Genomic DNA, 27,929 nt, shown 5'->3' on the forward strand with positions numbered 1-27,929 from the left:
GGCTTCAACTCCATTCCATGAGAGTGTTTCTGGTAGCAGAATGTGAATGAGCAGAGGATCTCCTCAGGAGACTGGACCTCCTTCTCTCTCTAGGGACCCTTCAGCCCAGGCATTTCAGAAGTGGTATATTTGTTACCCGCCCAGCACAGATCCTACAGCAGCAGTAGTGGTAGAGGTCAACAGAAGAGGAAGAAGGAATAGTATAAGAAATAGAAGCCAAAAGCAACTCTAGAAAGTCCTTTGATGAGCTAATGAGTCTGGCCCTGTAACTTATTTCCTTCTCATTTTATCTTTGCAAATTATGCTTTATTGCTGTTTTACTCTCCTTGCTTAGTCCCACAATTCTCTTTTTTAAAAAAAAATTTTTTTTTTTTTGTCTTTTTGGGGCTGTACCTGCAGCATATGGAGGTTCCCAGGCTAGAGGTCTAATTGGAGCTACAGCTGCTGGCCTACGCCACAGCCGCAGCAACTCGGGATCTGAGCCATGTCTGCAACCTACACCACAGCTCACGGCAACACCGGATCCTTAAGCCACTGAGTGAGGCCAGGGATTGAACCCGCAACCTCGTGGTTCCTAGTCGGATTCGTTTCCACTGCACCACAGTGGGAACTCCTAGTCCCACAATTTGAACATCATCAACCAGATTTTATTCCAAAACATCATCATTTTGGGTATTATAAAATCTGGCTCTCATGTCCCCCATTTTTGTCCCTGCCAAACAAGAAGTCTCCAGCGTGGTTCCACCTGCTTCCCACCCTTATGCCCATGTCACAGGGGACATTATTATCTCGGGGCTTTCAGAGCTTTTTGACAAATAGGACCTAGCATAGAACTTGACCTTGAGCCATTCATGAAATGTTCACAGGTGACAGTTTAAATGTTCAAATGTGGTTTCAAGGATGCCAGTAACAAGAAAAATAACAAGAGGTGTTAGGATATGTCAGCCTTCAGTCAGTCCATTCTCATCCCCACACGAGGAGCTATGTTTCATGAGGACAAAATCTGCCTGGTCTGGCCTTCCCTTCCCTCAGCTGCAGAGTTCATCTCTGGCAACTGGAATAAGTTCAGCGGAGGTAGCCGTTTACCTTGGAAATGGCAAGAACGAAGTGTAAAGCAGTGGCAGCCAGATCTGTCTTATGTGGGGATGCTGGCGCTCTCACCTGAGCAAACTTGAAACCAACAGCAAGCCTCAAGGTCAACATTATGTGCCTCCCTCCTGCTGGGCCTTCCCCAGAAGGCTAGGCTACTCTTTCACCTTCCCTGAACACATAGGCCATCTATTACTTTAGCTCTGTCAGCTTGATTTCTCTGGACCATCTGCCTGCCTTGCTTCACAAATGTGATTATCTACTAATCTGCATGGAAACAGGAAAACATCCAGCCCTCTCTTCTTGAGAGAATTTCTGTTTCTCTTCATTTGATCCACGAACAGACGCTAGTGACCATTGTACATTGTGAGTGGATATGAAAAGGCCAATTTGTCACAATTACCTTCTTTGTCATTTCTGCTTTTCAGGCAAGGGACTTAGAAATGTCTCTTTCCTTGCTCCTCCTGACCTTGACTTCCCTTCCAGTATTGCCCTTTCGTTCTCATCCATCTGGACATGTGTTCTAGCCTTGGTTGAGTTCACCTATAGTAGGAGAAGTGAAAAATGGGCAGAAATACTGTTCTATAAAGGCGAGGTCATCTACAGCCTGGCCTGTGATGTTCCCTATACTGGGAAAGGTAGGGCTGGCCCTGTGGGACCTCTCTCTCTGTTCCTCTGAACACATGCCAAGAGGGGCTGCCAGTGCCTAACACCATTTGTCAAAGTGAATCTGGTGAGGCAGGTAGGCAGGCAGACAGATGTAACCAGAGGGTTTCAGAAGAGCCTCCTCCAGCCGCTCACTCTTGACCAGCTGTGAGGTAGGCAGAGCAGGAGGGTTGAGGGTGTGCCTTTCATACCTTCCACCTGAGACCTAGCCTATACCAAACAGAACATGAGGTTTTAAGAAATGTGCAGTCAGGGGAGTTCCCATTGTGGCTCAGTGGTTAACAAATCTGACTAGGAACCATGAGGTTGCAGGTTCGATCCCTGACCTTGCTCAGTGGGTTAGGGATCCGGCATTGCCGTGAGCTGTGGTGCAGGTCGCAGATGTGGCTCAGATCTGGCGTTGCTGTGGCTCTGGCATAGGCCGGTGGCTACAGCTCTGATTAGACCCCTAGCCTGGGAACCTCCATATGCCACGGGAGCGGCCCAAGAAATGGCAAAAAGACAAAAAAAAAAAAAAAAAAGTGCAGTCAGAATGATCTTCTGCTGACACAGTTGCAAAGGAATTGCTGCCAGAGGGGTCGATTAATAGCCCCTGGACACTGGACAATGTTTAGACTGATTCTCCCAGCTGATGGACGTGATTATACAAAAGCACATACCTGATCACCCTCTTTTTAAAATTATTGAGTGGCACCCATAGCCCTAGTCCTTGGCACACACCTACAGCCTCTCACCAGTTCTCCATGAGCACCTTCTTTCCAGCTGTGCCTTTTCCTGCCTTGGCTGGTTGCCCTGGTTGTCACTGTACCCACATAGATTGCCTACGAGTCTTCTCTACTACAGTAACCCAGGGAGACCTTTCAGGACTCTTTTCGGGTATGGCTGTTTCCAAAATCCCACCTGCCCTGGCATCTTGCCTCCGTGAGTAAGGAGCCCTCCCTCCCATGAGCTTCCTGCAGCTCGTGCCCTGCCTCCCGCCCCGGGCTGTCCCACAGTGCAGCTCTCCCTCCTTCTGCCCCTCGCCCTTCTTGCCCATCATTTCCCTTAGGGCAGAAACTGAATGCTGTGCCCCATGCCTGCCCAGGGGCTCCTAGGATGGTTCTGAGATGAGGAGGCATGGGGGTGGGGGCTGCATGCAAGACATAAGAGTATGCTCTCCTGTTTGTGGCAGAACAAAGAATACGTGTGCCGTGGCCATGACTACGAGAGGCTAGAGGCCTTCCAGCAGAGGATGCTCAGCGAGTTCCCACAGGCCGTCGCCATGCAGCACCCCAACCACCCTGACGATGCTATCCTGCAGTGTGATGCCCAGTGTATCTTTTGACACTTGGTAGGGGAAGGAGAGCTGGGTCCCTGGGAAGTGTGGCCCACCCAGTCACCTGCCACTCTGTTATGTTGTTGGACGTACGGGCTAGGTTATCCTGAAGTCCTTAACCTGAATGTGTCCTCCTTACTGGCCCACACTTCGCAGGGCACTTGTGCCTCACAGAAGAAGCCCTGGCATGCCCCTAGCCGTGTCATCAGCAGGGATCCAGGGGGACCTTTATCCCTCCAGTTGGCTGCTTCCAGCACCTCAGTCCCTCCCCTGCCCTGTGAAGGGTCTGCCATGGCAGCCAGCAGCAATCACCAGGGACTCTTGCCACAGAGTTACTCCACTTCTGTGCCCTGCTCCACTCCCGCATGCATCTGTTGTTACCCCAAGCCTTTGTCAGGAGAACTGAGGCACAGAATTGGGATGGGGGTGGAGGGAGGAGGGAAGAAGATGGGGAGTGCCTTTGGTCCTGGTGGTACTTGGAAGTCTGAATGCAAACACTGGCCTGACCCTCCATCCCCACACCCAGCTTCCTTGGAGACCTCTTGACAGTTACCACGACTGTGGCAAGCTTGTTCCAGAGTGGGGAGGGCAGGTAGACCCCCCTTGTGTTCTCTCTCCACAAAGACCCCAAAGAGAATTTTATTAAAAGGTCATTTTTCAGTAAATACAGCTTACTTACAGTGGACAGGCCCAGGCCCTTACAACTTTTTCATTCCTGTGGGGTGGACTCCTGCAGTCTCCTGACCCCTTGCCCTTATTTCTTAAAGGGACCCTGGAGAATGCCAAGCTGTTGACAGCTCACTTGGCTGAGCACTCAGGAGACTCACTGCTGGAGCAGGGATGGGCAGACAGGGAGCTTTGGTCTATTTTGGTCTGATATGCCCCTTGAAGTGCTGCTGCTGCCCCTGTAGAACAGGGGCTGTGGTGTTCTTCTCTCCTTTGGGAGGATGACAAGGCTCAGCCACCCAGGTCCATCTTTCTTTCAAGTCTGGGTTTCCCCTTCACTTCCTGCCCAGACTTGCAGATCTATGCAGTGACACCCATTCCAGATTACGTGGATGTCCTGCAGATGGACAGGGTCCCGGATCGCGTCAAGAGCTTCTACCGTGTCAACAATGTGAGGAAGTTCCGGTACGACAGGCCTTTTCACAAAGGCCCCAAGGACAAAGAGAATGAATTCAAGGTGAACAAATCTAGGGGAGCATGGGGGCAGTGCTTATAGTGAGGCTGGGGCAAGTTCCCCTTTCTTGGGAACTCATAAGTGTCTCCTTCAGGCAGGCGGGGCATGGGAAACATTGCCTAATGATCTGAATTTGCCTGTACCCTCTCCCTGCAGAGCCTGTGGATCGAGCGGACCACACTGACCCTGACCCACAGCTTGCCTGGCATCTCTCGCTGGTTCGAAGTGGAGAGAAGGGAACTGGTGAGACACGTTTCAGATGAGGCTGATCTTCCCAGCTGCTGCCTCAGCCTTTGCTTTGGGGACCTTTCTCTAAGGACTGGAGAGAGAGAGCGACAGCACGCTTCTGCTGCCTGCATGTCCTAGGCTGCCACTGGCCAGCCTGTGCTGGAGGCTTTATGCACCTTTCCTTCTCTCCTTTAATCTTCACAGCACCCCCTAGGTAGCAGGTATTTTTGTTCTCCCAATGTATGAATGCAGAAATTTATTCTCTGAAATTCAAGAAGCCAGAGATGTCTGACTTCAGAACTGGTGCCCTTCTCTATTTACTGTAATTCTAAGTGCCTACGAATCAGAAGAGGAAATTAGAAAGGGCTCAGGGAGTCTCAAGTCCAGAGGAACAGGGCAGGAAATCAGCATCTCAGGTCATTGATCCCCACTTTCACGACTGTGACGAGGGGGAATTGTCATGTGCCTGGGATGACACCATGTGCTGTGTGCCCCCAGGTGGAGGTGAGCCCTCTGGAGAATGCCATCCAAGTGGTTGAGAATAAGAACCAGGAGCTGCGGGCCCTGATCAGCCAGTATCAACACAAGCAAGTCCATGGCAACATCAACCTTCTCAGCATGTGCCTGAATGGCGTCATTGACGCAGCTGTCAATGGAGGCATTGCACGCTACCAGGAGGTGAGCTGGGGCCCTAGAGCATGCTCTGTCTGGGACTCCAGCCTCTGAGGGCAGCCTTCCCAACAAGCCCTCTCCTGGCTGTGCTTCAGCTGAATGAGGATGGTCCTGCAATGAGGTTTTAAGTTACCCACCACTCCCTGTTTCCATGGCCCAGCTCTCTGGTGAGGCCTTTTCTTCCTTTCTTTTCTCTGAACTCTGACAGATCAGTAATCCATCTGATTATGAACAGATGTTAAGGGCCCTCCAAGAGGAGCCTTAGAGCCCAGGTCTTCACAAGAAGTGAGTTGTGGCCTAAGAGAGTAGCCCCCTCACCCTGGCCACTGGCCCTGTCTGCCCTCCCTAGACCATCCTGGCTCCATGAGGGACTGGGACCAGCATTCAGGTTTAGATGACTTGACCACCTTCAGTCCTTCTTAGTCACAAAAAACACATGTGTGATGGCAGGGAGGTCCAAGCAGGCTGAGCTAGAGGTACATTGTTATGTTTACCTGTAAGGAGGCAGCCCAGTGGCACCTTCAGACTCTAAGTAGAAGAGTCAGAAGAAGCCCCTGACTTGGCCTTTCCTTTCACAGGCCTTCTTTGATAAAGATTACATCACCAAGCACCCAGCAGATGCTGAGAAGATCACCCAGCTCAAACAGCTCATGCAAGAGCAGGTATGTCTTGCAGAGGTTGGAGGCCAGTGTCGAGGAGGGAAAGGTGAGGAACTACAGGATGGCTGCAGTTGCCAAAGCCGGTTCCCTGGCAAATAGAGTGGCCTTGTCTGTCACCCTAATAGGTCCATGTCCTTGGAGTCGGGCTGGCAGTTCATGAGAAGTTCGTGCACCCAGAAATGCGCCCTCTGCATAAGAAGCTGATTGATCAGTTCCAGATGATGCGGGCCAGTCTCTATCATGTAAGCTGATCCCTGTCCTGTCCCTGCTGCAGTATAACCTGGCGTTACTTCCTCCAGACCTAGCAGCAAGCAAAAAAGGGGGTGTAAAGTGGGGAGGTGAGTGTGAAGGAAAAGCTGTTCCCACTACAGAGGAGCAAGGGGCAGGGGCAGGTGCTCTATCCAAGGAGAAGGATGCCCAGGGTCCCCTTATTCACTCCCTTCCTAAGGAGGAGTCAGATTCAAGGACAGAAAATATTTTTTTCAATGCACTGTGCTGGTAAAGAAAGGTTTTCATGTGAGGAGGAAAAGAGCTAAGGTATATGGCCCACATGCAGGCATCTCTTTGGAGACAGTTTTCATCCCAATAACATGCAGAGGTAAGGCACAGCCTGAGCCAGCCTTCTCTCCCCATCTCCCTCCTCCTGCTCACTCCCTCCCAGTCTTCCTTCCCTCTCCTCTCTCTTTCTCTCTCTCTCTCCGTCTCTTTACCCTTCCCCTCTAACTCCCTGCCTTCTCTCCCTCCCTTGTCTTCCATCATGTCTGGTGATCCAGGCTCACATCTGAGAAAGCCAAGGGTGGGCAGTACTTTTGTATTGGCTTCTCTTAGAGGGGTCAGGCAGCTTCTGGGGCTGGCCGAGGCCGCAGAACGTCTCCCTGACTCTGACCTGACTCCTAGATCTCCATGGCAGAGTTTGACCCAAGGACTGCTGCTCACAAGCAGAAGCAAGGACCATATTCAAGGACTAGTTTCTCTCCAGAGGTCTTACAGGGAATGCTGACTGGCTGAGAGTAGAGTTCGGGTGGTCCTAAGCCCCTATTTACACACACTTACCCCATTTTCAACCTTATCACATTTCACTTGGAGGGCTAACTCCACCTGTTTTCTAGAGACACCTACTTGCTAAAAATAGGCTGGCTGCTAGATCTCAAGGGGTGTGGGCTCAATTACCTGCCACCCTCTTCCCATTACCCAGGCCTACTAGGTAGAAGTGACAGGGCGGCAAGGGAAGTAGAGCTGAGTTTGATGTTGGGCAAGGCCATCATGGATAAGGAGGCCCCTTCAGGGATGACCACTGGCCACAGAGGCCCTGGGGAGGCTGGACCACTCAGACTCAGTTGGCCTGACCTGTTTAGGTTGACTTACCTTGTTCTTAGATGCTGGGTATTCTGATGATCTCAGTCCCTCCAGGCCCCAGCCAGTGCAGGTCTCAGCCTGTTTTTGCACAGGTATTGACAACATGAAGTGTAAAAAGATAAAAAGAAGATTGTCTGTAGTTTGAGAAGTAGGCACATTTTTCCAAAGGAAAGCCCATAAAGCCTAAAGTTTCTCCTTGCTGTAATAATTCCCCCATAATAATTCAAAGTGAAATATGCATAGGTAGTTTTTTATATTTTCCCCCTTAAAATTAGGCTGTCCATTTACTAAAAACTTGCATCTGGGGGAGTTCCTGACATGGCTCAGGGGAAACCAATCTGACTAGTATTCATGAGGATGCAGTTTTGATCCCTGGTCCTTAGCTGTGGTGTAGGTCGCAGACACGGCTCGGATCCCGTGTTGCTGTGGCTGTGGTATAGGCAAGCGGATATAGTTCTGATTCGACCCCTAGTCTGGGAACCTCCATATGCCGAGGGTGTGGCCCTAAAAAGATCAAAAAAAATAAATAAACTTGCACCTGAATCTGATGAGCATTCCATTACCTCTCACTCCACTGTGTCTCCTGCCAGCTTGGCTGGTTTCTCCATGCACAAACTTCCTGGGCACAGCAGGTGACCAGCGAGAGCCTGGCCATTGTAGGGGATGGGGAGCTCTCTACCCTGCAGACTTTCAGGTCACTGCAGGAAAAAAGCACAAAATGCTCGCCCACATACGTCATAGTCTCCAGGGTACACATGGAGGTGTTCTCTCCAGCTGCAGAAGCACGTTTCAGCCTTCTGCATGCTTTGGAAAAGGGGGTGGAAAACCTCCTGCTTCTTCAGGCCAAGCTCAGAAACATCCCCAGTGGGCTTAGGGCCCAGAGACTTTAAGAAACCTGGATACTTGTGCTTTGTTTCCTCAGAGTCACAAATAGGGACACAAACCATTGTGCCATCACCCAGGAGAACTTGGCATCCAGAGTTTCTACCAAGATGTCTGCATACTTAATTTAATTATGCTAAAATAGAACTGTGCTGTTTTTCAATTTCTTGCATCAGTATTTTATGTCTTGTCTCTCCACAGACTGTGTCACAGACAACCCAGGTCACTTAAGAGCTGGGCCATTTAGCAATTCAGTAAAACCCAACTCCACTCCTTATGTAAGAGGTGCACACTGACTGCTAGCTGATAATCAGCTCTTCTTCTCCTGTTTTCCAGCTCTTGTTCTACTTTTTCTATAGTGAGAAAGCCTGTTAACATACTCTTATGAGCTCAGACCAGGCTCAGCCTACTCCAGATACGTTGTCTTAGTGGGTCAACCTAGGCCTCACAGCCTCTGGTCTAGGCTGCAGTGTGATTAGGTGGGTGCTTTAGTCGTGAAAGGGTCACTGCGCCAAAGAAGCCAGTAGTTTAGGTACAGCCAACAGTATCTGATTCTTTTTTTTTTTCCTTTTACACTCCTACCATCAGCCTGCTCTTCCCTCTCAACCCTTCATTGCTTGTTTATTCTTTACTCTGATAAAGTGGCATTCATTTCTCAACAGGAGTTTCCAGGTTTGGACAAGCTAAGCCCTGCATGTTCAGGCACCAGCACCCCACGGGGAAATGTCCTAGCATCCCATAGCCCCATGAGCCCTGAGAACATCAAGATGACCCACCGGCACAGGTATGGCCTTAGGGCTGAGGGGGGTCCCCTCCACAGAGGTAAGTCAAGGATCAAAGCAAGGAAGTCCAAAATAGTGCTTATGTATACTCACATACCCTCTTACCCATGTGCACAGCAAACATACAACTCCTGCCATAGGATCCACACTCTGCCTCCAGTCATCCTGGGTAACAGAGGATACATGGTATAGTGGGAGCATGGAGCAGGGGGCATTTGGGGTAAGTCTTGAAGGATGAGTAGCAGTTTGCTAGGCAGAAGAGAATTGGGGTTAGGAAGGTGACAGAGCAAGATCCAGGCAGAGTGACTAACATGTACAGATGCCTCAAGATACGAACAAGCCAGTCTGATGGGCACTACAGGTAGAGCCAAGTGACTGGAGTGCAGGATCCCAGGGCATGGGAGGGGCCAGGACCAGCTCTGGATGGGCTCTGCTCATTCAGGCCTTTGGACTTGATCCCAAGGGGAATGAGGATCACCAGTTGATTTTTAAGGAAGAGAAGAGCATGGTGATGTGGACGTCACGGTATGCCTGCTCTGCACTCGAGTCCTGATGGCCAGGGCTTCCATGGGGAGCCTCTGAGACTCAAGGGCAGGAAGGCCAGGCTAGGGGAGTAGCCCTCACTTGAGTTTATTTTCCAGAATGAATAGCAAGTCAGCACAGAGTGTGCACTCAACAAAGGAGAAGGACAAATGAATGGGGGGCTGCCTAGAATTGAAAGAAGAGAACTGTTGGCAAGCCTGGGGCCTCAGGAATGGAAGGAGGCTAACAGAGGGCTCAGAGTCAGCTGTTTTGATAGCTCCCCCAAACCAGGAGGACACCCTGACCTGGATGCAGATCCTAGCAGGAGGTGGACACTGGCTCAGATTAATAACCCATAGCAAGGGGGACCAGGGATCCTTGACCTGATTCAGCCTGTCTCTTTCATTCCTCCTGAAAAACTTCTGATGTCATCAGAGTGAGAAGCCTTAAACCATTTAACTCTAGATAGAGTCTGTGCCAGGCTGTTGTTGGCCCTCCCAGACCAGGGGCCCCTGAGCAGCAGGGTGAGGGTTCAGAACTGCCCCAGGTCTCAGATGGGTATGAGCATTGGCTATTGAACTTTCAAAACCAGTGATGGCTGAGGCCCAGGGATGACTGTTTCACCCCCTACCCCATGACGACTCTCCCCCCCACCACCTAGCAAGGTTTCTCCACTCCAGAAACTGACTCCTTCCCATATCCCACTCTTGTTTGCAGCCCCATGAATTTGATGGGTACCGGTCGCCATTCATCATCCTCTCTCTCCTCGCACGCATCTAGTGAAGCGGGAAATGTGGTGATGCTGGGTGACAGTTCCATGGGCGAGGCTCCTGAGGACCTATACCACCACATGCAGGTACCAGAGCTGTCCAAGCGAATGGGCCAGGCACTGGACCTGGAGGACTCACCTCTCTGCTGGCTGATCTCATCTGAGGGCTGGCACCCCTACCTAGCTCTCTAGATCCTGAATTCAGAATACCAAGAGCTGGCAAAACTGCCTTCCCTTCCCTCCAGCCATCCTATGTTGCACTTTCCAGGCCTTATTTCCAGGAAATCTAAGCTTAAGTCCTCTGTTCTTAGAGATCCCGTGGGAAAGCTCCTCTGCCAAGTTGCGCTCCTGCTTGGCATTCCTGATGGCTGAGTCCTGCTTCCTTCATGGGCACCATCACTAGAACCTACCTAGCAGCCCTGCTCCTTGGGGGGTATGGGTGATCCTTAGTGCTGGCCATCAGCCTGGCCTCCATCAGGGCCAGGGTACAGCATCAGATACTGGGTCTGGGCACTTCACAGCATGAAGAAGCCAACTCTGGGCCAGTCCTACAGTCCTGGCCATTCAGACCTCTATCCTGCTGATTTTTCTCCCTTTGCAGCTCGCGTATCCCAACCCCAGGTACCAGGGCTCAGTCACCAACGTCTCTGTTCTGTCCTCGTCCCAGGCAAGCCCTTCTTCCTCCAGCCTGAGTTCCACTCACTCAGCACCATCCCAGATGATTACCTCTGCCCCTTCCAGTGCCCGAGGTAAGGACGGCAGGGCGCTGCTTGCAGAAGGGAGAGGAGAGGGCCTCATGAGCCCTGCTTGTCCTCCTCTCACCTGTGGTTATATCTTTGAAAGTGAGTGGCCCTGTGACTTAGAGAATGATCACCTGTACTTTCAGCACTAAGGACTCGAGGGTTCCTCCCTCTACATCTTTTTCCCTCTGGCTGACTTCACATCCTGCTCTGAGCAGTGATTGCACTTATGCTGCCACTGAGGTAGCTAGCCATTGCATCTCCACTTCAGTAAGAGGACACACAGCCTAGTAGAAAGCTCAGGTTTTTCTCCATTGAAGTATTGTAAGAATAAAGCTCAAAATTAAAGCACAAGTGAGTTTTGTCTTGAGTAACCAAACATGATGCAAAAGTATGAAAATTAAATTTGAAGACTAAAATTAACCCTGGAAGATATTATTCTAAAAGAACAACAACCGAAAAAAAAAAAAAAAACCTTGTTCAGTTGGGAAAGGCTTAATCAGGAGAGATGGCTCTGTAAAAAGCTATTTACTTTGCCAATTATTGCTTGATTTCTTATTCAGTTAGATAAATATTGTTCTCTGAGAGCCAGCATCTTATTCACATTCTGATTCTAGTTCCTGCAGTGTAATTTGATTCTCTGTCCTTTTAGATAAAAAACATTTGCAGTGGAGTGGAAATTAGCTATGGTGGCAAAGATCTAGTGCCTCCCAGGCTTGGCTGTGCAGGATAGTAGCAGAAAAGGGTGGTGAGTTTACCAGCTAGTCACTGGCTGTTGCTTGCAGGCTTCAGAGGGATGGATTCTCTTTGTTCTTCCCATTATTATGAAGATAAAGAGAAATAGCACAAATGTATGACATGGAGGGTGACTAAGGGGAAAAATCTCTTTCTCCAAAGCATGAAAACCTGGAGTTCCCATTGTGGCTCAGCAGGTTAAGAACCCAACATAGTGTCCCTGAGGATTCGGGTTCAATTCCTGGCCTTGCTCAGTAGCTTAAGGATCTGGCATTGCTGCAAGCTGCATCATAGGTCACAGATGTGGTGGGATCCAGTATTGTTGCGGCTGTGGTATAGGCCGGCAGTTAGAGCTCCAGTTCGACCCTAGGCCAGGAACTTCCATATGCCACAAGTGTGGCCATAAAAAGAAAAAAGATACATGGAGTTCCCGCTGTGGCGCAGTGGTTAACAAATCCAACTAGGAACCATGAGGTTGCGGGTTCGGTCCCTGCCCTTGCTCAGTGGGTTAACGATCCAGTGTTGCCATGAGCTGTGGTGTAGGTTGCAGACGCGGCTCGGATCCCACGTTGCTGTGGCTCTGGCGTAGGCTGGGGGCTACAGCTCTGATTCGACCCCGAGCCTGGGAACCTCCATATGCCATGGGAGCGGCCCAAAGAAATAGCAAAAAAAAAAAGAAAAGAAAAGAAAAGAAAAAAGAAACAAAGCACACAGACCTGAAAGACCCCCACAGTAGGAGTGGTAGAGAGAGAGATGCAGTGGCCAACTGGGAAAAACCTCAGCAGACAACAGAAGGGGGATAAGGCACAGTTATAGACTTCCACTTGAAGCATCCAGCCCAACCCCTCCTTTCCTGTGGAGGAAACAGGTTAAGTGAAAGGGACTTAAGGCCATCCAGCCAGTCTGTGGCCAAGTTGAATGTGGAGTACAAGTCTTTACACTCACCAGCCCTGAGTCTGATGCCTATTACACTTCCGTGACTGCCTTCCTAACATGGACTAAGGCACTCAGAAAAGGGGATCCAGCATTTGGAAGCAGGAGTGTCTAGTGTTAGAGAAGAAAAATGAACCAACTGATGGGTACATTTTGAAGATTTGTTGATGTCTGAGGGCTGCAAACAGAGAAGGAACATTGATTTGTGTTATAAAGAAGGCACATTGAAAGATGGCTTCGGGAATAAAAAGGAAGGAAACCCTGAGAAGGCAGCCATGAATGCTATATTGGAGGTGAGCATTTGCAGTGTCTTAAGTTAAATGCTCCTGAATAGAGTTGCAGAAACAGATTTTGTAATCTCATCTCTTATGTGGTTCTTTTTCCCTAATGTGAACACTCTCTTAAGATACTCAGCCATATCTAAGTCTTTATCTGGGTATTCCTGCTGAAGTCAGATCTCTGAACCATGATTGTTGATTAAAAACAGAGGCCGCAAAGGACAGACATTTTAACTCACTTCCACTTTGATATTGCTCAGACACTTCCTCTAGGCTATACCTAGTACTCAGTGCACTGGAGAGAGCAAAGACACCATCGGGAACCTCACAGGCTGGCTGGTACCACCTTTGTCCTTCCAGCTAACCACTCACTGATCTATTCACTCATCAAGCTTTTATAAGTACTCAGTGAAGTCTGACTGGCTCTTGCATTATCACAGTTGAATAGAGAGAAATTATGTTCTCCTTGTTTGGAAGTAATCCCTCATTTTTTCACATGGCTTGGTTATCAATTGCTGCATAATAACCCAGCCACCAAAATTTAGTGGCTTAAAACAACAATTTATTATCATCTTACCTGGTTCTGTAGGTTAACAGAGCTCACTGAGCAATTTTCACTTGCAGTATCTCATGAGCTTGAAGTCAGATGTCACCAGGAGCTGTCATCATCTAAAAACTCAACTAGGTTGGACATCCAAAAGATTGCTCACCCAAACACGGCTGGCAGTTGATAGTGCCCCTCAGCCAGGAGCTCAGCTGGGGCTGTCAACCTGAGTCCCTACATATGACCTCTCTCTATACTTTGAGGCTCTCACAACATGCAGCTGATTTTCCCCAGAGCAAGCGTTCCAAGACACCAGGCACAAGCTACAAGACTTCTTATTACCCAGCCTTGGAAGTTCCAGAATATCCCTTTTGCCACATTCTGGTGATTAATCGAGTCACTAACCCCAACCCAGATACCAGAGTGGGAAATAAGCCTCCACCTCATGATGTGAGAAGTGACGTGTGGTGGGAAGGAAAGCACTGATGGTTGCTATCTCTGGAGATAAGCTATCATAATAGCCAAACTCCAGAATGTCATTTAGTGAAAGGCTGATAGAAGTCCCCTTCCTCTAAGTACAGAAGTAAACAAAATGGTTAAATAAAACTGGTCCCAAAGCAGGGAATGGCAATAAGGGCAGAGGCTATTAAGAAAGAGCAGGAGAAAAAGAATATATATTGTTAGGTTTGCCGAGGGAGGAACACACAAGGCCAAGTTGGTAAAGCAAGAGAGATTTGTTGAGGCCTCGGAGGGGGCCGGGGTGAGCACAAGATGTCCCCAGCTCTGACTATGAGGAGGTGCTAGGCTTATAAAGGATCTGTGGCAGGAATCTGTGGCTGGAGTTCATGGCAGGACCGATGAAGAAGGAAGAAGGGAAGGTCAAGGGAGGAGTAGGGGGTGGAGTCCTATGACAGAGGGCAGTTAATCCTTGTAGGTGGTTAATCTATGCAGGCAGTTGTTTTCTGCAGGCCATCGTTTCTTGCCGTCCATCTTGAGCCTCCACAATCCAGGAAAGGTTGTAGATCTTGTGCTAGGCTATACCCATGTCCACAGCAGATCTCCAAGGTGATCAGTCACATTTGGGGGGTGGAGGCTCTGTCTCCGTCCTCCTGGGAACCTAGTTTATATATATATAAAGAAAGAGCAGGAAGTCACTTGTAGGTTACAGCACCCATACAATCCATGCGCAGGCCTATCTGGAGAAAACCTTGGGCCTAACATGGGTCAGTCCTACATGTGAGAGGTGATAAAGACTGTGACCTAGTGTCATAGAAGAAGACATATTTTTAGGTAAATGTGGTAGAAGCAGTGGTAGATGGCCTATGCACAGAAGGACCAGAATGGCCCACTCTGAGGTTTATGCCTGATGTTATAGGGAAGGGGAAGGCTTTCATGGAGAAAGCATTCTGGAGAGTCCTCAGCATTGGAGTCACTTCCCCACTCCTAAGAGTGGTCATGACACCAATAGCCTTCCTTGCTGTACCCATTGACACTGCTGTGGTTCTTGCTTTGGAAACCAACATTAGAGGCCTGCAAAGCACAGCCTAAACTCTCGTTTAGTCAGCAGCGCCCCCTGGTGGTCAAAAGGCTGAGTTGGACTAGGAAACATGGAGGTTTTGATTGATCCTCTTTGAACAACTCAGTTATGCTGGGACTTAGCCTCCATGGGGTTTACCGGACTACAACTCAAATAGTTCAAAAGTCTCGTGATACAAAAGCCCTTGTGGTGTTTAAATGATTTCTTGAGGAGTAGCCACCATTCTTTCCTGCCCAGGGAAGACAGCAGTGGGAAGCAAGTAAGATAGTACAATTAGAAAATCTAGGAGTTCCTGTTGTGGCGCAGTGTTAACGAATCCGACTAGGAACCATGAGGTGGCGGGTTCAGTCCCTGCCCTTGCTCAGTGGGTTAACGATCCGGCGTCGCCGTGAGCTGTGGTGTAGGTTGCAGACGCGGCTCGGATCCGCGTTGCTGTGGCTCTGGCGTAGGCCGGCGGCTACAGCTCCGATTCGACCCCTAGCTTGGGAACCTCCATATGCCGCAGGAGCGGCCCAAGAAATAGCAACAACAACAACAACAACAAAGACAAAAGAAAAAAGAAAAAAGAAAATCTAGTGGTAGCACAGAGTATCCTTTTATTTTGGCACCAGAGGGGCCTCCATAACATGGATACAAATCCTCAGCACAGCCTCTGGGGCCTACAGGCTGCTCTCCTTCCATCCTAGCCCCTGCAACGTTTATCAGGATTTTGAGTGCACAGATCTGGGGTTGGCCTCATGAGCCAGACTGTGAGCTCCATGAGGTCAGGGACCATGGCCAAGCTGAGCAAGGCAGTACACCATGTTCCAGCTGCATGCCTGGTGCGGGACGTGTATTAGATAGCAGTTAGATGTAACTAAGTTGGTGTAAGGGGTCTGTGTCTCTGTGCACACTCAGTGGGGAGTCACCCTGTCCAGAGCTGGGGCCAGCAAGACTCAGGGAGCATTCAGTTTCTCACTGGGAAAGCACTATAGAAAGCAGTGGTGTTAGGAGCATTTTTCCTTTTTTCTGTACAAAGCCATCTTTTTGAGGTTGCCTCAGAGCACACGTTCTAAAGTAAAATATTAAAATCAGTAAATATCCCAAAATAGTAGCAATTCAGGCCTGATTTCTCAAAAAAGCACACTCTACTCATTCCCTGTGAATGAAGGACAGTTTTTACACTAGGTCTTAAGGCTAGCCCTGAGTTTCTACAAGCAGACCAGCTGTGGAAGAAGTTTGCCTAAATATTAATTGCATTACTAGTTTTTAACATGTGCCTTCTTCAGCATATTTAAGCCTCATATTTTTGGACTAAAATGGATACAAGAGGAATTTCTCAAGAACTCCTGAGGCAAGCTGGCTGCAAAAGACCTTTTTTTAGTTGTACCCTGACAGTACCTGGACAGCACACTCCCAGGAGTGCTCAGAGACCCTGGTTATATGGACACAGAGCCTCAAGAGCTGCAGGTTCACCTCTCAGATGGAGCCCATGACCTAGTCTCAGCTCCCCAACATCACTAAGAGAACACCACAGAGAGGGGTTTCAACCACCTGAACCAGCCAGAGGCTTCCAGGTTGCCAGTGGACAAGTAGGGGGCATCAGGGTGACCCTCCCATGAGGAGTCCAGAAGACCCCACTAGTTTGTCATGAACAAGCTGGTATCTGTCACAATGAATGATGCCCATTTGGAGGGCCTTCTAAATTATATATTCCCAAGGAAGGCCTACAAGTTTATTCTCAGTACTTGTGTGGAAAGCCCCCTTGAGGTCCATTGGTTAACAGGTTCCTGGGTCTGCAGCTATGACCTGCATTGATGGGCACTGAGCCACACCACATCTGGCATGGTCTGGCCTCTATAACAGCCCCCTCAGACCAGAGGAGGTCACCACAGAGGCCTCACAAGAGAAGAACGTAGAGCAAGTCAACTAAAGAGCCTGGGTTAAAGCTCCACAACTCCCAGACCAGCTCCATGACCTCCAAGTTCACGATGGGCAAGTCTTAGAGTGAAAAGCCCTGGAGAGCCCCCTCTGTGCAGGGTCTTGGGCCCCCAGCCAAGCTGGCTGGGTCTGCAGCCGGACAGCCCAAAGGCAGAGGCCAGGCACTGAGGGCTGGAATCTGGGAAAAGGCAGTAGGGGCCAGCTGGGAATAGGGCCCATGGTGTCTGGAGAAGGTAAGTGTGGGGAGACACAGAGTGTCAAGTAAGAACTGTGCTGCTGTTATCTGAGTGTGTCTTGTTTCTGTGTAATGGCTCCATTGCAAGCTGGCCTAGGCCCCTGCCTGGGCCTCCTGAGAGAGTCCAGCATCCAGGCCACACCCATATCCCAAGAGTGCTGGATGCAGAGGGCCCCTAGGGCCCCAGCTCCAAACCCCAACTCTCCTCGCCTCTGAGCATGGTGAGGGAGCTGTCAGTGGGTCTGCGACCTCGTCTGTAGTAGGTCTGCCTTGGCTGGGATGCCAGGCGCAGCCCCCACCACCATCTAAGCACCAGGCTCTGCTTCATTCCTCCTGTGCTTGCTGAGCTCATCCTCACCCCAACTGCAAGGGGGCATCTATCCTGGTTCCCTAGCCGTAAGGATGCTTGCCCTCTGGACCCTCCATCTGTGGCTTGTCATCTGTGCGTGATTGTTCTCACTTGGTTACAGGCTCTCCCTCTCTGCCAGATAAGTACCGCCATGCTCGGGAAATGATGTTGCTGCTGCCCACACACCGGGATCGCCCAAGCAGTGCCATGTATCCAGCAGCCATCCTGGAGAATGGACAGGTAATAGACCCAGCCCACTGACTGTTCTCTGCTGCAAGTGTGTTGGTCTGGGCTTCCATCATTGCACTTGCTAGGCTCTCTACATTTCCTTCATGCCTCCCTCATTCTGCCATGAGACCCTCAGGAGGCTGCTGGGCTCCCTAATGAGAACTGCAGTGAATCTGAGGACCAGAGTCCAGAAGGAGTACAAGCCTTGGGTAGAGTGGTGGCCGGGTTAGAACGACCATTGTTTGTGTGGCTGTTTGTCCTTCTGGATAAGCCTCCTGGACTCCTCATCTGTAAACAGTCTGAGCACATTGGTTCTTTCCTGTCTCCAAAAGGCAGTTGTGGATGTGGACCTGGAAAATAGCTTTCCTGTATGTGTGAGGGACATCCTCATTGGGGCAGACTCTGCCTCTTTCATCCATCCATCCACCTGAAGCCCCCATCTACCCACTGGGACTGCTCCCCACGCCATTTACACAGCTCTCCAAATATCCTGTATGGGGCCCTTGAACAGGAAGCTGCAGGGATTAACCCCTTCCCCTGTCCACTTTGCCCTGCCTTTTTAGCAGAGTCCATGAAAGCTACCTCCAAACAATTGTTACTAGTCCCAGAGTGCCAGGACGTTCTCAGCAGTACCTCCCTGGGCCTGGTCAGCCCTGCCAGGTGGAAGGAGCAGGTCAACTTGGCAGCTGCCCATCACAACAGTGGCTCCCGTCTGTGACTTCAGGCCTGAGTACTGCCCCTTCCCCTATTCTCAGTGGGAGGCCAAACCTTCCTGTGCTCAGGGGTGAAAGGGGTCCCTAAATCCTTTCGATCAGTGGGTCTCCTGGGTAGGACAGAAGGATGCAGTTACATATCCTCAGGTGCCTGTGGCCTTTTTCTTGGCCATGGCAAGACAGCCTGGAGCCCAGCCAGACACTGGAGGGTGGATGCACATGGCAGGACTCAAACGATGCACATGGCAGGACTCAGAGCCAGATAACATGGACAGCTTTCCAGCTGGCCTGAAGTTCTCAACACATCTCAAGCGTGAGTTGTACCACTGCTTTGATTTTCCCATCTGATCCTGGAATGTCCTGGCTCCTGTGGCCCACCACACTGCCCCCCACAAAGTATAACTGGTCGTTTTCACTCTTTGATGTTTTTCTCCTTCCCTCAGCTGCCAAACTTCCAGCGGGCCCTGTTCCAGCAAGTGGTCGGAGCCTGCAAACCCTGCAGTGATCCCAATCTGTCAGTGGCTGAAAAAGGTATTATTCTCCCTCCCAGATGGCCTCCTCCCATGTTTATCCCCATCCTGAGTGTCTGACTCTTGTCCCTGAGCACCAGCTGGATAAGGCTGAGCCACACTCTTAACACCCAGGCCAGTCTATCAGTTCAGAGTCCTGACCAGTTCCTGTGTTCACTGTTTAACCCATGTCTGGCTTGATGCTAAGGTTTGGATCCTGTTTGTTTGTATCTTTCTGTCCCCAGGACCCACCCTCAGAGAAGCCCCAGCTACCACCTGCCCTGAGCCCACCTTTATGGAAACTCAGACTGCTGTGTGCAAATGGTGGGCAACCACTCCCAACCAGCCCCATAATTCAGCAGGCCCTGTGGCCCCTTTGGTCCCTCTCAACTTGGGCCCACATGGACCTTTCCTAGTTGCTCAGAACAGGCCTATGACCAAGCAAGCCCCCAAGAATAATGGGAAGGACAGGCCATGGCAAAGTGAATTTCCCAGAGACAGTCCTGTCCGAGGGAAGCCCTGGGTACCCTGAGAAAGCTAAGTCCTCCTGTAGTCGCTCCTGCCCACAGCTACTGCGAGTCCATTTTCTACATGCAAGCCCATCAGCTATACTGTGAGTCTGGGCAGTCCTTAAAATGAGACTGTTTAGAGAGTGGAGTTTTACCCTGTGTTCTGCTCCTGCAAACTGATGGAAGAACCAGGCTTGGCCCATGTGACCCCAGTCCAAGGCCCCAGACATGGAGACCTGAGTTAACTGTAACTCTCCTGTGCCGGGACTATGCTAGGTCTCCCTGCTACACAGAATGTGACCCCATATCAGCGCCTTGCCTCTCCCCATCTGTTAGAGTTTAGGGAACACTTAGTCCCCAACAATACAACCTGCTGTCCCATCAGAACATGTCCTTTCAAAGCTGTTGTCATGTTGTCATTGCACCTCCTCACCAAGTGTGCCTGCTGTCCCCACTATCATTGTTCCTCCCTTGCTCATCATGGAGGATGTGCCTTTATGTCCTCTTTAAGGAGACCAGACACTGGGTCCATGACCTTGGTATCTGGTAGGCGTCTGCACTGGGTGCTCAAGCACAAAGGGCATGGAGATTCTGGCTGAAGATGCCTTCCTAGCCTCAGGGCTGCACATCCCCAAAACATGCAGCTTTCTCGCCATCTGCACCTGCACCTGTGCCCCATAACAGAGTGCCCTTTTAGCCTCAAGGGCCGGAATCCACAGTGGCTTTTCTTTCTCTGAATTGTGGAGTCATCTCAGATCTAGCCAAGACACAGATGGGCTCAGAGCTCAAATGGGTGCTGGTGGCCAGACCAGCACCTTATACCAACTGGACCCAGAAGAGCTTCAGGCCTCAGAACAAGCTGCAGCAAGAAGCTGGATATGCCCATCCGCTAAGTGTGGGAAGGAAAGAGGGTTGTCTCCTCTCAGAACAAAGGCTGAGCCCAAAGCAAGAATATTCAAGCCATAAAGCCAGCACTTAGTGGGTAGCAAACTAGACATTCGCCTAGAGGGAACACATAGGCCCGAGTAATAACTCCCTAAGCCTCTACCTGGATCCTCCAGGGCAGGAACTGTGCATCATTTATTACTCTTCAGGGTCATTAGTCCCACGAAGACTCACTGCTCACTCCTATCTCTCTTTGCTGGGCAGTGACTCCCAGACCAGGCAAGCCTGCCCTCAAGGCTGTGGGCTCTACACTGAGGACCTCAGGTCAGCGGTGGCCTGTAGCAGAGAGAGAAAATGGCCAGGACACAGTGGGGATTGCCCCCTCTTCTCCTAGTACAGGACACTGCATCTTGGGTTTTCTACCAGCCCTGCTGCCCTTGTGCTGCATGGCAAAGGTCCACTGGTCTTGCTGGTCACCACCGCAGGTCACAGGGTGAGCTTGATGGTTTCTGGTTCACATGGAGGGACTCAGGCAGGCACCCTTTGTAAGCGATTTCAGCCTTGCCAGCTTCCTTCCCCCATAGTGTTCCTGCCCACAAGTTCTTTTGGGCCCTTATGAGTAAACATTTGTAGCCCTATAGTTCTTCCAAGGCCTAGATGTGCATGTGAGATCTTGTCAGAACCCCTTTGGGGAAGCTTCAAGCTTCTTATTCCCTGGGATTTGGGAGCTTTTTATGGAGATGGAATTTTTTCTCTTTGGGAAGACGGAGCCTCAGTGCTGAGGACCAGGAAGCTCATGCTGCATCATAGGGAGAGCCTACATGATATAAAGGCCTATCCTGTTCTTAGAGTGGCTCAGGCCTCTGAGGAGGCCTTCTGGTGGAACCTACCTGGTACTCACCAGAGTCAGAATTCTTTCCTCCCTTCAGTCCATGCCTAAGTGCCTGTCTGCCCAATAACTATCAAGCCCTCCCTCCTACCACCAGCTATCAGCCATCCCCTGAGACTGAGCCATCCTCCTCAGAACTGAAATCGTTGAGGTGGTCGAGTTCTCCCCTGTGTTCTGCTACAAGCCCAAGGCATTTCTTGCCCAGCGAGGAAGACAAGGGTGGACATCACCATGTTATCCCTGGACCTTGGGGGTCCGAACCCTTCCTGGCCACATCCTCCTCAAAGGCTACGCTCCAGCTCCTTCCCTTTCAGAGCCTCTCAGGTCCCATTAGGCCCTGCATTGCCCACTCAGTTCCTGGAGGGGGAAGAACCTGAACCCCACCCTCCTCAGGCTCTCTTTAGCTCTGATCAGAGCCAAGCCAATGGGTAGGGCATTTCTCTCTTGATGCTGAGAACCCAAAAAGGAAATTGTACCTGCCTGGCTTGGCCAGAGGAAGGGCATTACTTCTTATCGGTGGTATTTGTTCTTGAGGAGGAATCAACCAACAGCATACACACGCTCCCTGATGCTCCTACAGAGTGGCACTCGGACCCCAAAGTCTAGCCATTCCTCCTCTCCTCTCCCCTCCTACAAAGTCACTTACCCTAGCTGTCGCTGCTGAGAGACCAGTATTCTGGCACCGGACCCCCTTCTTACCATAGGTGGACGGACACCCTATGTTTCCCTTTGTCCAGGGCCCACCTTACCCCACATTCATAGCATGTGGGTGCCAGGAACTGGGCCTCTCTACATGTGCGAGGGCACCCATGGCCTCCACAAGGCCTCGCTCCTCTCTGAAACATTAGGTCCAGCTGGACCTGGGCCATGACTCTTTCCCTCCAGCAAGCACAGTGAATTCTGGTCCTTGCCTAGAAAACCCATCCCAAACCTAGCCAATGGGCACAGAAGCAACAGAGATGGGCAAAGCTTGTACTTTACCGGTGGCCCTTTGTGGAGCCAATTTAGGGGAGATTTCTGTCCACTCCCTGCCATGCACCAGCTGTGGAAGGAGGCAGTCTCTGCTGCCCACCTATCCTGCTCCCAGCTTTTCCCATTGGGCCAGGGCTGAGGGAGAGCCCTGACTCTTGACTTTGGTAAGAAGCTCCATGGTGCCTCAGTCTCCCTCTCTCCCTCCCTGTGTCTCTCTCTCTCTCCCCTCCCTCCTTCTCTCTTCCCCTCTCCCCTCTCAGTCTCATTGGCCTGTTTGACTTCCCTCTTCCCCTCCTGGCAAGTCCTGGAGGCTGAAGACATTCTCCTTGCTTGACGTTCTTTCTCAGGTTTCCTCATCCTGAGAACTCTTCAGACATCAGTTCACTCTGTTGCCATCCTCTCCAGTGGTTTCTGTCCCTGGCCAGTGGGCCACAGTGTCTTGCTTGGCCAGTGTTTTTTGTCCCAGGAGCTGGCGCGCCACTCCCACACATCTGAGCACCTGAGCATTCCTCACCTGGAGAAGCCATAGGCTGTAGGATGGGCTTCTCCCAGAGGGTGGCTCAAGAAGTAACCTCCCTGCATGCCATCTGTTTTCACCCTTCAGCGGTGCCAGCAGCCCCCAGCAGCTGGAGCCTGGATAGCGGAGCCCGAGAGGCCCAGCCCTTCCTGTCTGCCCACACGGGGTGCATCCTGGCCCCCCCAGTGCCTCCCCGAAGCCTGCTGCATGGTAAGAAGACCTCCAGCGGGTCCCCCAGATAGTCCTTGGTCTCAAATTCTGTTCAGGGGCAAGGGCAGCAGCCCTCAAGGCTGAGAAGATGGGCTGATTTTGGCAAGGAAAAAACATCCCACCTGTAGAAAGATCCCACTGGGCTTTGGGGTCAGTGAGGTTTCCAAGTGGAGCAGGTGAGCTCAGTAAGGCCTTTCCAACCAAGGAGGCTGAAGACAATGGAACTATGCCAAGCCCACCAGCAGGCTGGAAGTCACCAGCCTGCCATCGCCTAGCAGCAGGCAGAGACCTGCCACCATCTGCAGCTTGTTGTTCCACAGGTTCTGATGCACTCGACCTTCTTGACCTCCTGTGTGGCGTGGGTGCCTTGATTTCAACAGCCTGTGTTTTGGAGAACTTTGGTGAAAAGAGAGGTTGTCCTGTGGCCTTCAATGCTGAGGGGTCGCAGGAGACTCACATCTGTCCAGTTGGCCTGGCAAGATATGCTGACATGCAACCCAGGAGGGGCCCCAGCTGAGGCTCTGGTTCTGTTCCCTTGCAGGTCATTACTCCCTACACTTTGACGCCTTCCACCACCCCCTGGGTGACACACCCCCAGCCCTCCCAGCCCGGACCCTGCGCAAGGTAACGTACCGCATCCCCACCAGCCTGGGAGGTGAGTCCTCTCAACTGCTGGAATCACCCCTAAGGTCTGCTTCCCCTGCTCCTGTCCCAGAGAACCTAGCCAGGCAGAGCCATACTAGGGATGCACATGACCAGTGTGTCCTGCAACAGATGTGATGGGGGCAGGGGGTCAAAGGGTCCTGGAGACAGCAACACACGGTATGGGGAGTATGTGCCCAGTGAGCAGTAAGAAGCCAGGGCTTCTCTGTGGCACCACAAGACAGCAACACACCACAGTTCAAAAGCTAAAGAAACATTCCTGTGGTAGATCATAGACCACTTTAAACTGGAGTCCAGTCAGAGCAAGAAGCATCAGGTACCAAACCTTTATGAAAAGCCCATTAATTTTTCTGCAAATTGGAAAAGACTGCTACAGATTTTTAGCAGCACAATGCACTCATTTGGTCCATGGCCCATTAGGGTTCTTCCTACCCTCCCGAGCTGGCCTGATGACCCAGCCCTTCTGTCAGTGCCTCACTGGGACATGCCTTCAGGGAGCACAAATGCCCAGCAGCCAAGTTGGGGCCTTTGTTGGCCCACAGAAATGCAGGTGATTCTGGAGCTCCATTGGCTTGCTGGGGGCAGGGAGGAGCCAGAGGCTGCTGCTGATGAAATAAGAAACATGCTGTTGATGAAGGTTACTTTAAAATTCATTAATAAGCAGACTTAATTGGTCTTCTCTTCACATGCTGGGCCAGTTAGCCTGTCTGGAAAGAGGGATGCTAACATTTCTACCTTTTTTTTTTTGCAGTCTCCTCTCCACCCTATCCCAGCCTCCCCCACAAGCCCCCAGTCGGGCCTGGATGGCAGCAACTCTACGCTGTCTGGCAGTGCCAGCAGCGGTGTGTCTTCCTTAAGTGAGAGTAACTTTGGGCACTCCTCGGAAGCTCCTCCTCGTACCGACACCATGGACTCCATGCCAAGCCAGGCCTGGAATGCTGACGAAGATCTTGAGCCGCCCTACCTCCCTGTCCACTACAGCCTCTCTGAGTCCGCCGTCCTGGACTCCGTCAAGGCTCAGCCATGCCGAAGTCACTCAGCACCGGGATGTGTCATCCCTCAGGACCCCATGGACCCTCCTGCGCTGCCACCCAAGCCCTACCACCCCCGCCTGCCGGCCGTGGAGCACGACGAGGGGGTGCTGCTGCGTGAGGAGGCTGAGAGGCCTCGGGGCCTGCACCGCAAGGCCTCACTGCCTCCCGGGAGCACCAAGGAAGAGCAGGCTCGAATGGCCTGGGAGCATGGCCGAGGGGAACAGTGAGGTGCAGGGAGGCAACTGGGACACCACCCTCCATGAGCAGCTTGTCCAAACACTCCAGGTCTGAAAAGCAAGTCCCCCTGCAGGGAGCCAGAGAGGCCTGGCACTCAGGAGAGAACCATCCCAAGTCTACGTTCTACTGCCGTGAACTCGTGTGTTGCCATGTGCAGAGGCCACAGCAGCATGAAGGGTTGTGGCTTCTCTTTTTATTTCATTTTATACATTTCCATTTCTATGGGTTCCCCTTTTTCCTTTGTGCAGTAGATGCTTTCTTTCTCCTGCAGTTCCAGACCACATGGAGCTATATGGAGATAGTGCACAGACAGAATTGCTTTGCAGCTTTGCAGGGCCCCGGGGGTAGGAGCCCAGGCCCTCCTTCCAGGGTAGAGATGCACAGAAGAATGGGAATTGCACTAGCAACCTCTTCTTTTGGTGCGTGGACAGAAGAGCTCATGGCTATTATATTCAGGGATTGCAAGGACCACGTGGACTACGTCACAGGTGGACAAAGGGGCTACAAGCCATTTTGCACAAATGCCTGCCCACCTGCCCACTCTTCCATCCAGGAGTATGCGACTGGGGGGCTGTCTGGGCCAACCTGCCGGCTCAGTCATGTGACCTGGCCTAACTGCATGCCCAGGGCATACCGCCAGGCTTCCATTGGCCAGCCCTGCCTCCTACTCTACCTTGGACTTTCCCCTCCATCGTTTTTATTTCTGACCATTTGCTCCCCTCCTGAATATACCCCATGCCCTGCAGCAGCACCCCGTGCCCTTGGTGAATGGATCCGCAGTGGTTATCTCCTGCCTTCTCGGGCTTGAATGGGAGCGTGGAGACAGAGGGACTACCATAGCTACCTTTCTCCCCCGGGCCTGGGCAGCCACGGGTTGAGACAAGCTGGCATAAGGATGAGGCTGAGGTATAGCAGGAGCCAGAAATCCTCGGGGTTTTCAGAAGTGGCCAGAGTGCCTGTCACCCAGCTCCTGCATCAGGGATTTTCAGCACTACCTCCAAGCAGTGGGGTTGTCTGCCCAGCCAGGCTTCTAAGGAAGGCCTGAGGACTCCTGGTCAGGTTCAGCAAGCTCCAGGGTGAAAAGAGTGGGAGGGAGCTTCTTCTTTTAGAAGGAGAGCCACACAGATTGAATTATTCTCTCCCAGTGGCCAAGTGCTGGACCCCAGTTCCAGGCCCATGGGGACTGCCACTCAGGGTCAGGGTGGGCAGGAAGGCAGTTGCTTAAGCCTCTCCAGTCTTTTGGGCAGAAGACAGTGGTATCTTTATAGGAAACTCAGGTCAGAACACTGATTTTCCTCTTGGTTTATTATTTAGGGGGATAGGGTAGGGTGGTAATAGTGTTTTACCAGGGTGCTTCTAAGTTACTTAAAAAACAAAAAGTCTACAAAACATTTCTTTCATTTGCTTGAGTTCATGACTTTGACGGTCGCAAGCCTGCCTTCTCCTAGTTGAGCACGTGTGTTCTCCCCTAGCTCCTCTTTTGTTGGCCCATCTGACCTCTATGGTTAGGGTGTTTTTCACATGTAAACAAATGTAGCTTGCCAGCAAGTAAGGAGGAAAGATGGGGCTGGGGGAGGACCACATTACCTTCAGGATGTCTGGAGATATCTATCACCAGTGTAGATCCTTTCTTATACTTTAAGGGAGACTCCAGGCAGAGTGGGTTAGTCTGGCAGGCCTGGACCATCTAGTGTTCACAAAAGTGTGACAGTTGGGATTAGCTGTGAATTTCTTAGGTAGGATGGCATCTCTAGATTTTAGGGCACTTCTGAACCTCAATCCCTGGACAAGACAGTCATCACATAGGAACAGCCACTTCTTCACCTGGTGGCATAGGAGGGTAGAGAGCAGAGCGTGGCTTTGTTTGGCCTTGGCTTATGTAGGTTGAGCCAGGTTTGTGTTTTCCCTGTCTATTTTCCTTAATTGGATAGAAAGGATATATTCCAAATCCAGGTTTGTGTTTTCCCTATTTTCCTTAATTGGATAGAAAGGACATATTCCAAATCAGCCAGTCTGAGGGGAAGTGGAAGCCAGATATGAGAATCCTTTGAAGATCGTGAAATACTGACTTTCATTCTTTCAAGCTTATTTGTAAATATCTATTTGAATGCTGTGTATTTGTACAGGAATTTGAGCAAAAAATGTATAGAGTGTGATGTCCTATTGGTATTCAGCCCTATAAATGTGTTTTTAACCTCTGGCATTCTGTGCTTATTTAAAATAAGAAAACTTCTAACCATTTCTTTTGTGTATTTATGTTTAAAAGAAGTGACTTTAAAATGGTCTTAACCTGTACCAGAAAGCAAAGTTAAAAGAAAAAAAAATTTTTTTGTGCTAGTGTCCCAAAAGGTATTTTACTGTATATATTGTGGTAGCATGTTCTAAATCTAACAAGTAATGTGAATTTTAGATGTAAATATCTGCCACTTGATTTCCCCCCTTCCCCTACTCCCTTGACTGCTGTGATGTGAATTAAAGATGAATACCTGATACTGACCCACTGAATTCACTGAATGGGAGCAGCCCAAGTGCCCCCCACCAACCCTTGTCGCTGGGCTCCAAGCCCCACTTAGTCCCATAGAAATCTCTTTTCTGCCCTGAGCACAGAAACAACCTTTCCCACGTCGTGCCTTCAAGGACAGGTAGCCCATCCCTGCACCAAAATATAGAGGAAGCAAAGAGAAAACCACCTCCACTGCTTGTCCGCCGACCCACAGAACCCTCCTAAGGAAGCGCCCTCGGCAGCCAGGGCCCCTCCTGAGCGGTCGGCTGGGAAGCTGGAGGAGGCGAGCCAGCCTCCTCGGGCAAGGCTCCGGAGCTAGTGAGGAAAGGGGGAGACTCTCCAGCGTCGGGGACAAACCTCCGAAGCCCCAGGCCTCCCCACTGTGAGACTGGATGCACCTGACCAAAAGCAAGCAACAAGCCCTGACCAGGGCGCCTCTCTCAGCTCCAGGACGGCCCAGAGTCCGTCTACCCCGGCCGGGGTCCTCCTGTCGGCCGTCCGAGGCGGGCTCCGGCCACCCCTGGACCAGGAGATAGGAGCCTGAGCGGCTAGGACAATTTGGATGCGGTCAGTGGGCCTCGCAGGCGCTCCCCGAAGACTGGTTCCCCTGCCCACGTGATCGTCTACGAAAAAAGAAACCTCTTCCGAGCCGACCGCCCTCCCCGCCCT

At 51.0% G+C, this 27,929-nt stretch overlaps 1 protein-coding gene across 15 annotated transcripts in view; it reads left to right on the forward strand.

Annotated features, from left to right (window-relative positions):
* Positions 1-27,247, forward strand: part of DOCK3 (dedicator of cytokinesis 3) — a 504,996-nt gene extending 477,749 nt beyond the window's left edge. For 4 of the 15 annotated variants that reach the window (XM_021068834.1, XM_021068835.1, XM_021068836.1 and 1 more), the window contains 14 exons: positions 2,927-3,068; positions 4,087-4,253; positions 4,407-4,493; positions 4,977-5,156; positions 5,729-5,812; positions 5,935-6,051; positions 8,710-8,831; positions 10,069-10,207; positions 10,722-10,869; positions 17,513-17,631; positions 18,776-18,863; positions 22,701-22,823; positions 23,365-23,447; positions 24,238-24,782. In XM_021068834.1, coding sequence (XP_020924493.1) covers positions 2,927-3,068; positions 4,087-4,253; positions 4,407-4,493; positions 4,977-5,156; positions 5,729-5,812; positions 5,935-6,051; positions 8,710-8,831; positions 10,069-10,207; positions 10,722-10,869; positions 17,513-17,631; positions 18,776-18,863; positions 22,701-22,823; positions 23,365-23,447; positions 24,238-24,747 — 2,109 coding nt within the window. In that variant the 3' untranslated portion in view covers positions 24,748-24,782. Of the gene's footprint in view, positions 1-2,926; positions 3,069-4,086; positions 4,254-4,406; positions 4,494-4,976; positions 5,157-5,728; positions 5,813-5,934; positions 6,052-8,709; positions 8,832-10,068; positions 10,208-10,721; positions 10,870-17,512; positions 17,632-18,775; positions 18,864-22,700; positions 22,824-23,364; positions 23,448-24,237 lie in introns of all 15 variants that reach the window. The other 11 variants (XM_021068832.1, XM_021068845.1, XM_021068831.1 and 8 more) reach the window with 10 other exon arrangements.

The sequence above is a fragment of the Sus scrofa genome, chromosome 13 (assembly GCF_000003025.6).
Source record: "Sus scrofa isolate TJ Tabasco breed Duroc chromosome 13, Sscrofa11.1, whole genome shotgun sequence".
NCBI classification, from domain to species: Eukaryota; Metazoa; Chordata; class Mammalia; order Artiodactyla; family Suidae; genus Sus; species Sus scrofa.